This window comes from Dromiciops gliroides, chromosome 1, assembly GCF_019393635.1.
Source record: "Dromiciops gliroides isolate mDroGli1 chromosome 1, mDroGli1.pri, whole genome shotgun sequence".
In the NCBI taxonomy this organism is placed as follows: Eukaryota; Metazoa; Chordata; class Mammalia; order Microbiotheria; family Microbiotheriidae; genus Dromiciops; species Dromiciops gliroides.
In genome coordinates, this window is record NC_057861.1 from 145,320,037 (window position 1) to 145,335,976 (window position 15,940).

Consider the following 15,940-nt stretch of genomic DNA (forward strand, 5'->3'; position numbering starts at 1 on the left):
GCAACTCTTCCATCTGAACAACTTTAGTGAACAAACATCTCCCTGTTTTATGATGCACTGAATAATGCTAATTAGAGGAGCATTGATCAGTTATATTTGTAGTTCCCCTAATTAAGAAATCTTCTGTGATGCTAACATACACATGGGAGAAATCTTATGGATGAGAGCCTTTAAGGGAGTATTTTGCTCTATGGAGTTAAATGGTGTTTTGTTTTTAATAATCAACAAAAAATAAATACAATTGGAGTTTGTATTTTCTGTTCCAGCGGTTCTCAAAGTGTAGTCCAAGGACCATCCAAGTCCCCAAGATATTATTCAGAGTCCACAAGGCCAAAACCATTTTCATAATAATGCTAAGATATTATTGCTTATTAAATACTCTTCTCATTTCCAATTACATATCTATGTGATTTGCTGGATTTTTTCCATATACCCCAATCAAAACAACATATTGAAACAGAATGAATGCAAAAGCAGATAGCAGAATCCAGGTGTCTCTTATTAAGACAAGCATTAAAGAGATTAGCAAAAACATGTGAAACAATGCCTATTCTCACTAGATGTTTTTGTTTTGAAAATATGGAATTTTTAAGTAAAAATTATTTATGTTAACAAGTAATGGTTTTATTATTATTTTTAGATGAATTTATTAGTGTTTTTAATTTTATCAGTATAATTTATAATATAGTAAAAACTAGATTGATTTAAGTCACACAAACAAAAATTCTTTGGGGTCTTCAATAATTTTTAAGAGTGTAAAAGGGGGGAGAAGCTAGGTAACACAGTGGATAAAGCACAGGTTATGGATTCAGGAGGATCTGAGTTCAAATCTAGCCTTGGACACTTGACACTTACTAGCTGTGTGACCCTGGGCAGGTCATTTAACCCTCATTTCCTTGGGAAAAAAAGAGCTTAAAAGGGTCCTGAGACCAAAAAGCTTTAAAACTACTGCCCTCCACCCTTCAGAAGCAGTGTGGCATAATGTATGGAGGTGGGCGTCAGGGAAGTTCTGAATTCAAGTACTGCCTCTGATTCATAGAGTCTTTGTGATTTGTCCTCATACAACTTCCTAATGACCCGGGGAGAACTCTATGACCATATTTTACAGAGGAATTGCTGACCTCCCCAAAGGAAATTGCTCACACCAATAAAATTATGAATCTGAATTTAAAAACAACAAAAAATGTACATATTCACCCCTTTGCAGAGATGAATAGTCTACAAATATCGCACACTTACACATATCTTACCAAAGATTAAATCTTTTTTGAAAGACTAAGTACATTGAGTCCCTCATGCTTATTTGCTCCCCTTGAAGAATTCTAGTAGATTAGTTGGGCAGGAAACCATGTTGCTTTAACATAATAGCTTATCTTCATTTAAGTGATCATTGATCTTATTCCTTGTTATAGAACACACCAGTTTGCCAGATAGAGAAGTGAAATTTACCAATCTCAGGTCTCCCCTGGAATTCTTTTTATGGATATTACAGTCACAATCTATAATTAATTCATTCATATATTAGCTGATTCAACAAATTCAACCCAACATTTTAGCCAACTATTCTACAATTTCACCTTTGAGCTTCTTCAAAACTCCTGGGTAAGTGACATCTGACCTTAGTGATTTATTACCATCTAGCTTGTCAATTGGGTCTAGAACACCCTGTGTACTTGAGCATTGTTTGATCTAATGCTTCTCGACTCATCTGCTTTAAAAGACAAATTGGAATCATCAATCTTCCAAATGCTTTCCTTGGCCAAAAGTTTCAATTTCACAGTACAAGTTCTACTAAGCAATTTACATGTAATTATCCAAGAGAAAGAGTACCCTGGAAACACTAGAAGGAGTCACAAGAATACAATGCATTCAGCTTCCCTGGAGAGGCCAAGGAGCCTTTAGTGAATTGAGATTGTTAATTCTATACAGAATTCCATCAAAACAACACGGAGTCTCCAGAGGTCCTGAATGGAAGTGGGAGCAGTGGGAATGGAAAGTCGGGATGGATGCAACAGATAGTGCAGAGGCAGAATCTACAATACTTTGCATAGAAAGATGCTGAGCATGGTCCACAAGCATGCATTCAAAAGAGAAACTTCTACACAAGAGAACATCACAAAAGCTAGTTGATGGTGATGTGATGATTAGAATTAAATTCATTTTAAGGGTTTATCCTACTGGTTGCTAAACAAAATTCACTAGAGTAAGAGAAACCTGTAGGATCAGGGAACCTAAGAAGACACCAGACAGAAGGGACAACTGCACAAACATTAAACAATACGTAAAATAAGGTAAGTGGAGAATGTTGTTATGTATCCAAAGAGCCATCTGCAGTGCAATGGATAGAGAATTGCCTGGTTTTAGGTTCCACCTCCAACATATATTGTGTGTTCTGTGTGACCCCAGGGCAGGTCAGTCAGTCAGGCAACAAGCATTTATTAAATACCTACTATGTGCCAGGCACTGTGCTAAGTGCTAGGGATATAAAGAAAGGTTAAAAAGACAAACCCTCACTTACTAGCTGTGTGACCCTGGGCAAGTCACTTAACCCTCAATGTCCCCAAAAAACAAAAAACAAACAAACAAACAAAAAACCCTTCTCACAAGAGAGAAGGCATCATAGTTAAGAGAGAGAGAGATCAGGAAAGGCTTCCTGTAGAAGGTGAGATTTTAGCTGGTTAGAGAAGCCAGGAGCATAGAGAGCAGCGCTCCAGGTGTTTTTCCAACAGTAAGTTGAAGAGAAGGTGCTGGCCTGCTTATATAAGGGGAGTTTGTCCATCCAGGAATCCTTTTATCAGTGAAACCAGAGGTGTGGTCCCTATTCAGAGTTCTGTCCCTCTCTCTATCTCTATACAAAGATAAAGCATATAGCATGAGGTGGTGGGGAGAGATGTGATGGAGAGGAGAGAGTTAATCTGGGAGTCAGGAACAGATCTGAGATGGAGGTATGACTCTGCACATTAACTGTGTGACCCAGGATAAGGCACTTACCCTCTCAAGGCTCTAAGCTATTCTCCAAGACTAGAAATTGTTGGGAAGGTGCCGGCCCGCGTTGGTAACAAGAGTTCCCTCAACTGGGAGTTTCTTCTATCAATGAAATCATAGGACCAAGCCTTATTTATTCCCATCCTGATCCCCTTCCTATGCTGATCCCTATACAAAGATGAAGCAGACAGGATGAGGTGGTTAAGAGAGGCAACGTGGTGGAAGTTGGTGTAGAAGTTAGGAAGAGCTGGATTTAAGGCCTGCCTCGGATACATAGTGACCCAGGATAAGTCATCAGTTGCCGATCTTCAACGATGGAGTGAGTTTGAAGGAAGAGGGGTAGGAGATGACAGTGACTGGGTTGAGAACAGTCATCTCTCTTTCCATAGTAACATGCTTGGCATCTGATGACTGAATCATAAAGTATCTCAACTCCCCTGTCAGAAGAAGCAGGAAATGGAGCATGGCAGAAATGGAAGTGGGATTTTTTTTTCATTTTCCATGGGTGGAAGGGTTCAGACTGGACAGGTTCTCATTCACTGGTCACCTACTCACCATCCAGCACCCCCAATACACTTAACTCCATTGCATTAAAAAAATCAAGAAACAGATAGAAAAAAAATGAACTCATAATTGAAAGATGTTGATGAAAAATTAGAAAGAGCTGGCTTCTCAACCACATGGTATGCAACATGCAAAATGATCGAGCTTTTCTTTCATATGTTTTATGAAAAATACCCAGTTATGACCTTCCCAAAAGGGGAAGTAGATGTTAGCAGCCATCTACTACAATGCATACCTAGGAAAGAGGCCCTACTACAACATATCTGATAGATGGTCACCAAGTCTCTTCTGGAAGATGTTGTCTAAAAAGGGAGAAACCCACTGCCTCCTATAGAAATCCATTCTACTTGTAATATCTATCATTGTGAAGAAGTTTCTTCTTACATCAAATTTACATCAAAACGTCCTCTCTGTACAACTTCCACCCATTGTTACTTTGCTGTTGTTGTCTAAGTGTCTGAGGCCAAATTTGAACTCACAAAAATGGGTCTCCCAGAGCAATATCCAAAGCACTCCCTAGCTGCACCTGCCTTGTGCTCTTAGTTCTGGGCCAAATAGAATTAATATAAGTCCCTTTTCCACATGAGAGCCTTTCATATTCTTTTTTTTTTTTTTTTTTGCGGGGCAATGGGGGTTAAGTGACTTGCCCACAGTCACTCAGCTAGTAAGTGTCAAGTGTCTGAGACCGGATTTGAACTCAGGAACTTCTGAATCCAGGGCCAGTGCTCTATCCACTGCGCCACCTAGCCGCCCCCCTTTCATATTCTTAAGAACACTTGTCACATCTTCCTTTGACTCTCCTCTCCTCTGGGTTAGACAATCACAATCCCTTCAACAAGTCCTGATTTGGCACGATATGAAGCCCATCACCACTCTGGTCACTCTCCTCTGGATGCTTTCCACTCTTTCAGATTCTTTCCAATATAAATAAGCTCATTGAGGGCAAGTACTGTTTCATTTCTGTCTTTTTATTATTAATGCCTAGTACCATGCCAAGCACATGGTATGCCAAGTCAAGTCAACAAGAATTTGTTAAGTGCCAACTTTGTATCAGACACCTGTGATAAGTGCTGGGTATATAAAGAGTGGCAAAAAACAGGCCCTGTCTTCAAGGAACTTATATTCTAAAGGGGATAACATGCAAACAAGTATGCATATATCAAATGAATACAGGGTAAACTGGAGGCAATCTCAAGAGGAAGGCACTGTGGTGAGGGGGGGACAGGTCATATATATTTATTTAATAAATGCTTATTGGTTGAAAAGAAAAAAAAAATAAGAGAAAGTGGGGAGAAAAATGTGAAAGGCCTGAAGAAGAGCAATCACATGACAATAGCTCCATTCCTAAGAACTCTCAGGGAAAGGTACATGGGATAACAGGACAACATTTACCACAAAAGAGTAGGTTCCCTTAGTACCTCTACCTGACGATCATGGATAAATACAGCAACATCTGGCACTTAGGAATCTCATCTGAACAGCAGCTTCCTCACTCCCCATCTGTAGCAGGATCCCAAAGGCAAAGTATTGTCAGAGGTGGTAGACCCCATGGGCCACCTCTGTTGTCAGTACAAAATTAGATACTGGAAGGAGAAAAAGAGGTTTCTTGTAAGTGTCCCCCCCCCCCCCCGCGCCCCCCGCTAAAAAATACAAATTTGGTATTTCCCTGATGAGATCAAAGAAATAGAACAAAGGTGCAAATAACTAATTAAATGAAGGAAGAGACCTACAGGTAAATTAGGTTGCACCTCAGAAAGAAAAGTTTCGAAAATACAAAGGAACTCAATCCTGTTAACTATATTTATTTTCATGAGAAAATGGCAGACATAATAGTTCAGCAGATTTAGGGACTAGAACGAATAAAATGTAAGAAAGTAAAAGTTATGAAATAAGGCATTCCTTATTTGTGGACTCTAGACTTAACAACGGGCCCATAATATTTTTAAGTATGATGAAGGACAACAGCTTGATTTAGCTGATATTAACTTAACTTCTGTCCTTCTGTTTACCCTCTCTCCAAAGGAGGAAATATGATTAACTTTTTTTTTTCTTTTTGTGGGGCAATGAGGGTTAAGTGACTCACCCAGGGTCACACAGCTAGTAAGTGTCATGTGTCTCAGGCCAGATTTGAACTCAGGTCCTTCTGTATCCTGGGCCACTGCTTTATCCACTGCGCCACCTTAGCTGCCCTCAATATGGTTAACTTTTACAAGTGTGGAATGGGGGGCTGGACATGAAAGCTTTGAGGCAAAAGGGGCAGATTTGGAGAATTATCTATTACCTTCCTTTCCCCTCATTCCTCATCCCCACCCTTACTATCTTCCAACCCAACCAATTGTCTAAAATTTCTCTAAGATTACCTATAATTTAAGAGCCAAATACAGAGCTTTTTTTTTTCTAAATTTTTATTCTACTTCAGTACTTTTGTAGCTTCTGACACTGTCGACAATCTCCTTCTCCTGACTATTCTTTCCTGATAATGCTGTCTATGGTTTTCCTACCAAACAGACTTTTCTTTCTCAGTCTCTTTTGCTGGACCATCACCTTGCACCTGCCTGCTTTATTTGGGTACCTTCCCAAAACTCTGTAATAGACTCTTATCTCTATCTACCCTCTGCCTTGATGATTGTGATTGTTCCCATGTGTTCAATTATCATCTCCACAGAGATGACTTCCAAATCTACATATATGGCCCTGGTGTTTCTTTAATTCTAACTTGAATGCCCCATAGACATCTCATACCCAACATATCCAAAAATTAAATTGATCGTGTTTTTCCAAAACCTCCCTCTCCTTCAAGATTTCTTATTCATGTTGGTATGAGCACCATTCTTCCACTCAAACAGGCTCATCACCCCCTGGTCATGCTCCACTCAGCCCCTCTCTCACCCCCTTTCTCATCACCTCCTTTCACTCACTCCCATGGCCACCATCCCTAATTTAGGTCCTCATCATCTCTTGTCTGGATTATTGCAATGGCCTCCGAATTAATCTCTGGACCTCCAATCCCATTTACTAGCAAACACACTGTTTTGAACTGTAGGGGCCAAATTTAATATGGGGAGAGTTAATTGGATGGCTCACAATAATACTGGGGTTCAGAAAATAATGAGGGACCTCTATGTCCAAAGCTTCCTCCCCTCCGAACTGCCTTTTTCAGTTATTTCTCCCAGGCCAATAAGAAAGGAGCTTAACAGTCTCTTTTCCACAAACAAATCAGGTTTTATTTAATGGGAATAAAATACACAGAAAAGGTGAAATTAATAAAGTCAAGGACAAGGGAATAGGGAAAAAGGAAAATGGATAATCTCCCTGGCTCTAGCAAGGGTTGTCTCAAACCCAAACTCAGCTAATTCTGAGGGCTGGATTTAACTCACCACCAGGGGTCTGTAATTTCTATGGGAGTCAGCAGCCAATCTGTAGTCCACTCCGAATGCTCCTCCAAGACCAGAGAGAGACTGAGAGAGTCCTCCACTTCCTGTTGGGGTCCCTTTTCTACTTTTTTCTCCCTCCCCCAAAGGGGAGATCCTTCAAGTAGTGTGGCTGAGTCTGGTTTCCTGTTGGCCAAGTTAAGCTAAGTCTAACAGGGAGGGCCAGGTATGGCTAAAATCTAATCATCTTTAAGTGGGTACTTAGAAGTTTCTCATTCACACCCAATTCAAACACTACTAAGTCAATCAAGTTGGACCCCTGGGGTCTGCCAAATTCCATTATTTTACCACTGTACTTAGGGCACAATTAATCAATCTCTGTTGCTTTTGGAAAGGCAATAAACATTTATATAGAGCTTACCATGTACCAGGCACTATCTAAGCCCTTTACAAATATCATCTCATTGGATCCTCACAACAACCTTGCTAAGCAAGTTCTCTTATTAACCTCATGTTATAGTTGAGGAAACTGAGGTAGAGAAAGATTAAGTGATTTTCCCAGGGTTATATTGTGACTAAGTGTTAGAGGCTGGATTTAAACTCAGGTCTTCCTGACTGCAGGCCAAGAGCTCTATCCCTTGTGTCACCCAGGTGCCTCTGTATCTAGTTGCCTGAACTGAATTGACATAATAGGGACTGTGATGAAAAAAAATAAAGCTATAAGTGACAAAGTAAGGGCCCAGATGAGGTTATGTGGCAAGAATTCATAGTAGAAGAAATCAGTATCTATGAAATCAGAATGTTCAGGAAAGATCTTTCTGAATAAGAAAGGGTCTCTTAAGACCTCCATTTAAATTAGAACTCTTTCTCCTACTCTAAAAGAGCAGATGCTCTGCCAATAGCTCATACAGGTATTCTCCTCAACTTGTTAGAGCTCTTTGGAAGTTATGAAGGGGTCCAAAGGGGTAACAAAACTCCAAATGACTCGCGTGTGTGTGTGTGTGTGTGTGTGTGTGTGTGTGTGTGTGTGTGTGTACACAATTGTTTTGGTCTAGAGCTGTGATTTCATCAGTGCTAAGGAATTTCTTTAGTACCTGCTCTGCAACTGACAGAAGTAACATATGTACATATGTGCATATATATTTATGTGGGTGTTCATTTACTTATTTATCTTAGTATATGCAACACATGAAAAGTGACCTGGCATTTTGGACAAAATGAAAACAGGAGTCAAGACTCATAGGCTCAAATCTCTCTTTACCTATTTAATTAGCTAAGTGATCATAAGCCAAGAAACTAACAATCCCACAGAGCCTTGGCCTTCTTATCTGAAAAATGGGAATAGCAATGCTTGCATGATTGACTCCATTGGGTGGTTACAAAGAATTCTGCAAATCTTCAAGTGTTCTATAAATGAGGATTGGGTTCATGTTAGGCCCTTAATAAGCATATGTTGACTTGATGACATAATATGTGTGATGAAATAATGGGATTTTAGCAGATACTCAAAGACCCACCTGTAGATTAATCTATACTGATTGAATCAAGTGAGAGTGATTGACTGCTGATTAAGCCTACTTCAAGTTAATTGGATTGTAATCACACCTGGCTATCCCTTAAGAAGGTATTGTTCTCAGAAACTAGACTGTGAACTCAACTTGAGAACACCTTCAAAGACAATGGATTTGGATGACGCCAACCAATCACCTTGAAGCAGGGTGTAAGGACCGCCTCTGTTCCAGATGTATAAAAAAGCTTCCACAAACAGCTTGTGAAAGGGTGTTCCTGATTAAAAGCAGGCTCCTGGAGGAGGACTTCAGGAAGAACCCAACCAGGCTGGAACTCTAGGCTAGACTGGAGCTGAAGCTTTTGATTTAAGGTGACCACAATTTAGATTTTAAACATCACACATGTAACATGAGTGATTGGTTCAAATAGATTCAAACCAAGGACATTTCATCTGACATCCTTGGTGAGTTCTTTAGAAAGCAGAGTTCACTATATATTAAGTGCAGTCAAGTGATGCGTGTACATATTCTTTCTCCAAACTGTCCTTTCCCTACTGAGTGAAGGAAAAGCCTTGCAGCAAAATTCAGTGTGAACAAATCATTAGGACTATAGCAAGAATGCAAAGTACCACTCAGTTCTGTGGCAAGCCCCCAAATCAGTACATAACTCCACTGAATATCTGAAAGTCTTTTAGAGACTGTTTCCAAATCTGGTCCAGTTTCATTTCCCAGTCCTACCTTCCTCAAGCCCCGGAGTTCAAAATTACGGATTCCTGATGGTCAAGAGCAATTACTTTTTTAATCTTCATATTTCCAGGATCAAGCATGCTCCCTTGCACAGAGTAAAGTGTTGAATGTTTATTAAAATGAAGTTAATCTAGGGGCAGCTAGGTGGCGCAGTGGATAGAGCACCAGCCCTGGATTCAGGAGGACTTGAGTTCAAATCTGACCTATGACACTTAACACTTACTAGCCGTGTGACCCTGGGCAAGTCACTTAACCCCAATTGCCTCACCAAAAACAAAACAAAACAAAACAAAAAATGAAGTTGGGGCAGCTAGATGGCGCAGTGGATAAAACACCGGCCCTGGATTCAGGAGTACCTGAGTTCAAATCCGGCCTCAGACACTTAACACTTACTAGCTGTGTGACCCTGGGCAAGTCACTTAACCCCAATTGCCTCACACAAAAAAAAATGAAGTTAATCTAGTTGCTTGCCAATTGTATACCAACTTTCAGCCCCCCTTCCTCCCCTGACAAATGAGATGGGTCAAAGTCTCAAGATACATAAGGGATAGAATTCGTTTTCATAAGCCCTCTAGATCAGAGACAATATATGCTCCCAAGTCAAATGACAGCTTCTGATGAGTTCCTGAGGATTCCTACTCCTCATATTTTATAGTATCATCTTCTATAAGAGATACATACTCCAGAATGAAAATTCCTGAAGTTTAAAGCTTCAGGTAAACAAATACAATTAGTTCCTTTCATCAAACCAATTACTTTATTACATCTAATTATTAAGAAATTCTGTATATTAAGTTTAGTTAGAATTAGTTATATCTGTCTTGGGTGTCCATTAATTACATGCCTAAAAATTCAAAAGGTAATTGATAACTCAAATATTTTCTTATGTTGAGAGAACTGTGTTATCCATCCAACTAAATGCATGCACCTCTATAAGCAAAGTCATATCTGACTGTGAAGCAAAGACAAAGGTAATCAATGAAACAGATTAAAATAAGAAAGAAAGAAACTTCTTTTTATCAAAAGGCAGCTGTGGGGCACCATAAAAAGAATTGTTGGAGTCAATACCTGCATTCAATTCCCATGGCTACCACTTCAATAAGTAACTTAAGTACTCTGTTTCTCAGTTTCTTTGCCCGTGAAATGGGATAATAATACCTGTTCTTCTGACTTTAATGAATTGTGATGATTATTAACATGGCTTTAAGGATCAAATAAGATCATTTATCAATAAATTAGCAAGCATTTATTAATCCAATACATCAAGCACTTAAGTATTTATTAATTGCCCACAATGTGCCAGGGACTGTGCTAAGCACTGGGGAATAGAAAGATACATATAAAATGAGCCCTGCCTGGTATTTTCTTCATCTGGAAGTAAGAGCTTCATTTTGGAAAGAACCTTGAAAATTGTCATGCATTATGTAAATGTCATACCTTCTGAACATACCTTCTGGCGGGGTTCCAACACTGCTCCCTAGGCCTAGAATGGCCATTGTATGATTTCTGGGCTTTAGCATCACAGCAGACTCTTGTCCCCTTTCCCAGTGGGGCACTTTTACAGGTTCCAGATGGACATTCTCCAACCCATCATCTATCAGGTTCTGGTACATAATTTGGATGGCTTTTTCTAGGTTTCTGGAGCCACTCAGTCTGGGTCCAACGGTGTCAACCAAAAGTGCCAGTCTCTCATAGGATCTGTTCTGGGCCTTCCCATACAGAGCAAGGTCTACAATGTCCTTAGCAATATCTTTGTAGCCTGCTATTTCTTCCTTTATTTCTATAAAAGTTTTCAGGGGACCAACATCTTCACACACAGCCCTCCCAGGGCATGAAGGTAAAAGATGAAGCACAGCCACAAAAAGGAAGATGAAAGGTGTCATTATGATCTTTTAGGTGGCTTTCTCTCCTGTGAGAACCTAGGGGAAGAAGAAAAAGTCACATGTGGGGAGCAAGCTCACTGCCAATCAACCATACTGTATTTCTAGAGAGAGCAAAGAAGAGTTCCCTGAGAAGGAGAAGGATCCAATCTGGGTGTTGTCACATGAGCAAATGCTACAAAGAACTCAGGGCAAAGCCACAAACTATCAAACTGAAATAACAAGGTTAGGACAAAAGGCAGTTAAGCTATAGGGAAAAGATGGTATTTTTAGGTATGAGTGAATTTTACTTTGGCTGTACAGATTGCTGAAGTAGAAAAATGACATGAAAGGTAAATTAGAGGGCAATTGTTCACTTTATAAAGAAATTATCTATAGGTTGCCTTTCAATCAATCAACGAATAAGTATGTATTACATGAGTACAAGTGTTTATCAAATGCTCCAAACACTCCCAAAGTATATTTCCAGTATTAACTGGTTTACAAAAAACACAACTGACCCTCAGCTCTTCAGAAATATCTCTGCTTAATGTGTGCCTATGAAACTGAATTAATAATAATAATAGCCTGCTATCAATTCCAAAGAGAGGAAAAATGGCATAGAGGATATAGTGTTGGGATTAGAGGCAAAAAGACCTGGGATTTAATCCTACCTCTGACACTATTTCAGTGACCTTGAACAATGCCTTAACCTCTCTGCATTTCAAGCAACCTCTATACTTCCCTGCTAAATCATAGAAAGATTGATAGATAAATTCCTATTCTAGGAATTTTAAAATCAAAAGTCCTTTGAATAGTTGATTATGAATGTAAAGGAAGATAATTTCTTCACTCATTAATAAATACATCTGCAATTTTTTCTGGATTAGTACCACAAGTAGGTATATCCCGATCTTGGCAATACATTTAAAAACTATCAACAGATCAAGGTGTGCAAGGAGACATTTAAACAAATGAGAAAAGGGGGCTGGGGGAGCAACTGATCCTCACTCTCAACTGAACTGGTCAAAGGAAGGAAGGACTCACACGTGCACATGCATACATACATACGTATATACACACAGAGTTTGGTTTAGAAATAGCTTTCACTCAACAGGTAAAGTAGAAAGAAAGGGTAGAAGAGAGGAGGAACTAGAAAGAGGGTATATTAAGAGAGGAATTAGTCACAATAGGGAAAAACTAAAGCTGTGCAAAAATATTTATAGCTTTTTCTATGGTGGCAAAGAATTGGAAACTCAAGGGGTGTCCATCAATGGGGGAATGGCAAAACTAGTTATGACATATGAATGTGACAGAATACTAGTGTGCTATAAGAAATGATGAAACAGATGGTTTCAGGGAAACCTGGGAAGAACTGTATGGACTGATGCAGAATGAAGTGAGTAGAAACAAGAGAAAAATGTATACAATGATAATAATTTAGTAAAGAAAAACAACCTTGACAAAATAGGAACACTAATATCATCATAAGGACCAATATGATTACAGAGGACTTGTGATGAAACATAATGCCTACCTCCTGATAGAGAGGAAACGGACTTAAAGTTCAGAATTAGATCTATGGATATATATCTTTGGAAATGGCCATTTGTTTTGCTTGACTATATATGTTTGTAACAGGTTTTGTTTTTCTTTTCTTCTCAATTACGGGAGTTGGGATAAAAAAGAAAAATGGATTTTTTTATTGAAAAAATTTTTTTTTATTTAAAAAAGAAACTACAAGCAATAAATGTTCAAGGGGTGTCCTGTTCCCTGGATCATTGGAAAAATAGTGCTATTGACTCTAGTGACACTCCTACCATATGGCATGTTCATACCCCTAGGATATAGAGCAATGGTGCAACTACATCTCAGAAGGGGCATAGTTCAGTGGGAAGAGCACTGGGATTAACCTCCTAAGACATGGTCTAACCATGAACTCACCATTTAGAAATGGAAAAGGCTCTTAAACTCTTGATAACTGGCAAATAATAGTATTTAATAAATACCTTATCATACATTATTTTTAAATAAGGAAAAAAATACCTGCCTTACCTGACTCACAAGATTGTAACATGTTCAGGATAGAAGGAGCCTTAGACATAGTCAAGTCCAATCCATTGATTTTGTAAATGTGGAAATTGAGAATCAGTTTAACTGATTTGCTGGAAGTTACAAAGTTATTAAGCTGCAGAGCTACAAGTTGAATACAAGTCTCATCTCCCAAACAAGCAAGTTAGCTCTCTCTCCATATAGGTGTGTGTACATATATATATACATATACATATACATATACATATACATATACATATACACACATGCACATACACATACACATACATATACATATACATATGTGTGTATGCATATATGTATATGTGTATTTATATATACTTGTATATATGTATTTATATACATATCTGTCTGTCTGTCTATCTATCTATCTATCTTTGCCTCCCCAGGAGTGCAGCAAAGAAGACTCATTATGAGAGCTGAATATAATTTTTTTAAAGCCCTCAAAGTGGAAGCTTTATAATAATTAACATTTAAAGAGTTTCATATTATATAAAACTGTTTCTCTTTCAACCCTTTGAAGTAAGGGGTACAAGAATCAATAACCCCATTTCACAGTTGAGGAAGTTGAAGGTCCGAAAAAGTGACTTATCACACCACAATTACCAGAGACCAGACTCAGGCTCAGGTCTTCTGACTCCAACTTGAGGGTCATTTTTACTAGATCAGCTTAGTAGAATGAATGGTTCCTGGTCTTTACTGTCACTTCAGTGACCCCTTTTCTATAGGATAGTTTCTAATCCAATCAAAATGTATACCACTAGATAGCAATTTATCCTCAAAAATATGAGAGTGAAATGAGCTTTAACAGAACAAAAACAAAAAAAAAAGAAACAAGAAACTATCTATCCATCCAAATCACCACCACCATATCAGTATCTTCTCATTAGACCTTCTCTAAGCACTCTGCAAACATTAATTAGCTTCCTTGAAACATTTTTATAAGGTAGGATTAGAACCATATAATCTCAGACTTTTCAAGATGGAAGGGACCCTGTGGATAAACTTGTTCATCTACTTACTTTGGAGAAAATTAATGAAGAGATGTATCCTGACTTTCACAAAGGGCAATAATGACAACAGCTAGCATTTGTATAGTACTTTGTGGTTAGCAGAACATCTTACACACATATCCTTTGATGCTCACAACAACCCGGATAGGTAAGTGCTATTGTTATTTGTCTGGGGTCACCCAGCTAGTAAGTGTTGGAGGCTAGATTTGAACCCAGTGATTCCTGACTCCTAAACAGCATACAGTTAAGGAACCAGTGAATAATATTCTTTCAAAAAGTGGATAAAGGGCAGCCAGCCACAATAGTGACAATGGAAGACATCCAAACTCTCTTGTCTTATGTGTTGTATGGCTCTGACATTGTGGGCATTACAAAGGTATTGTGGGGCAATTGGGTGGTGCAGTGGATAAAGCACCAGCCCTGGATTCAGGAGGACCTGAGTTTAAATACATCCTCAGACACTTGACACTTACCAGCTATGTGACCCTGGGCAAGTCACTTAACCTTCATTGCCCCACAAAAAAGAAAGAAAGAAAGAAAGAAAGAAAGAAAGAAAGAAAGAAAGAAAGAAAGAAAGAAAGAAAGAAAGAAAGAAAGAAAGAAAGTCATATCTAACTCTTTTTGATTTCATGTGAGATTTTCTTGGTGAGGATACTGGAGTGGTTTGCCATTTCCTTCTCTAAGAGCTCATTTTACAGATGAGGAAACTGAGACAAACAGGGTTAAGTGTCCAGCTAGTAAGTGTTTGAGGCTACATTTGAACTAAGGAAGAATAGTCTTCCTGATTCCAAGCTCTGTGCTCTATCTACTGGACCACCTAGCTATAAACCATTTAAGGTTTACAAAGTTTTACATTTGTTATATCTTATTTGGGCCTTACAACAGTTCTAGTGAGGTAGGGGTTATTATTATCCCAGTTTTGCAGATGAAGAAACCGAGGCTGATAGTGGTTAAGTGGCTTGCCAGGGTCACAGTTCATAATTGCCTGAGGCAGGATTCTATTTCAGTTCTTCCTGATCCAAGTCTAATACTCTATCCACTACGGCACCCAGCTGATGGAGTTACTACCTCCAAAGGTGAAGATTACAACACACCCCAACCATATCATCCTGTATGATTACTGTGCATGTCTTCTACAAGATGTCCAACCAATGAACTAGGAATTTTCTTCTAGGTCTGATATCTAGAAATCGACACAATGTGCATCTATTTTCTCACCCTTCTTTTCCCACATAAGTAGGTCCTTTTCTGTCATACATATCTCTGCTGATACTTTTTAGACTACATTTTTCTTTCAGCTGATAACTGATAGTTATGTTGCAGCATAATTTCTTCACCAACCATCTATTTCTCTAAGTTAAAATTAAATCAATATAAAATTGAATAAATATATCCTTTCTTGCTCAAAAGTCTCAAGTGGCCCCTGAATGCCTTGAGGATAAAATACAAACTATTTAAACTGATATAATCTGGCCCCAAGACTTATTCCATATCATCTCTCTTTGTGTACTCCATGCTCCAGCTAAACTGGAATTGTAGCTAATCTCCAAACTCAACGTTCTGTCCCCCACCTTCATTCAATTACATAAGTTGTCCCCATTGTCTGGAATGTGTTCCCTCCTCATCTCTATGATCTCCACCTCTTAGAAACCTCTTCTTCTTTCAAGGTTCAGTTCAGATGCAACTTCCCTAATGGAGGCTTCCCTGGATGGAGCCTTCCCTAATGCCATCGATGTTACTTCTCCCTCCCTCCTAAAATGGCTTTCTATTTATTTTTCTGTATACAGGCATCTCCAAGTTGAATGAAACTCCTTGAAGAA

General features: G+C 38.8%; 1 protein-coding gene across 1 annotated transcript in view; it reads right to left on the minus strand.

The window, feature by feature from the left end:
• CPQ (carboxypeptidase Q) overlaps window positions 1-15,940 on the minus strand; it is a 628,024-nt gene that overhangs the window by 500,938 nt on the left and 111,146 nt on the right. Inside the window, exon 2 of the mRNA XM_043996276.1 lies at window positions 10,626-11,094. Coding sequence (XP_043852211.1) covers window positions 10,626-11,058 — 433 coding nt within the window. The 5' untranslated portion in view covers window positions 11,059-11,094. The remainder of the gene's footprint in view (window positions 1-10,625; window positions 11,095-15,940) is intronic.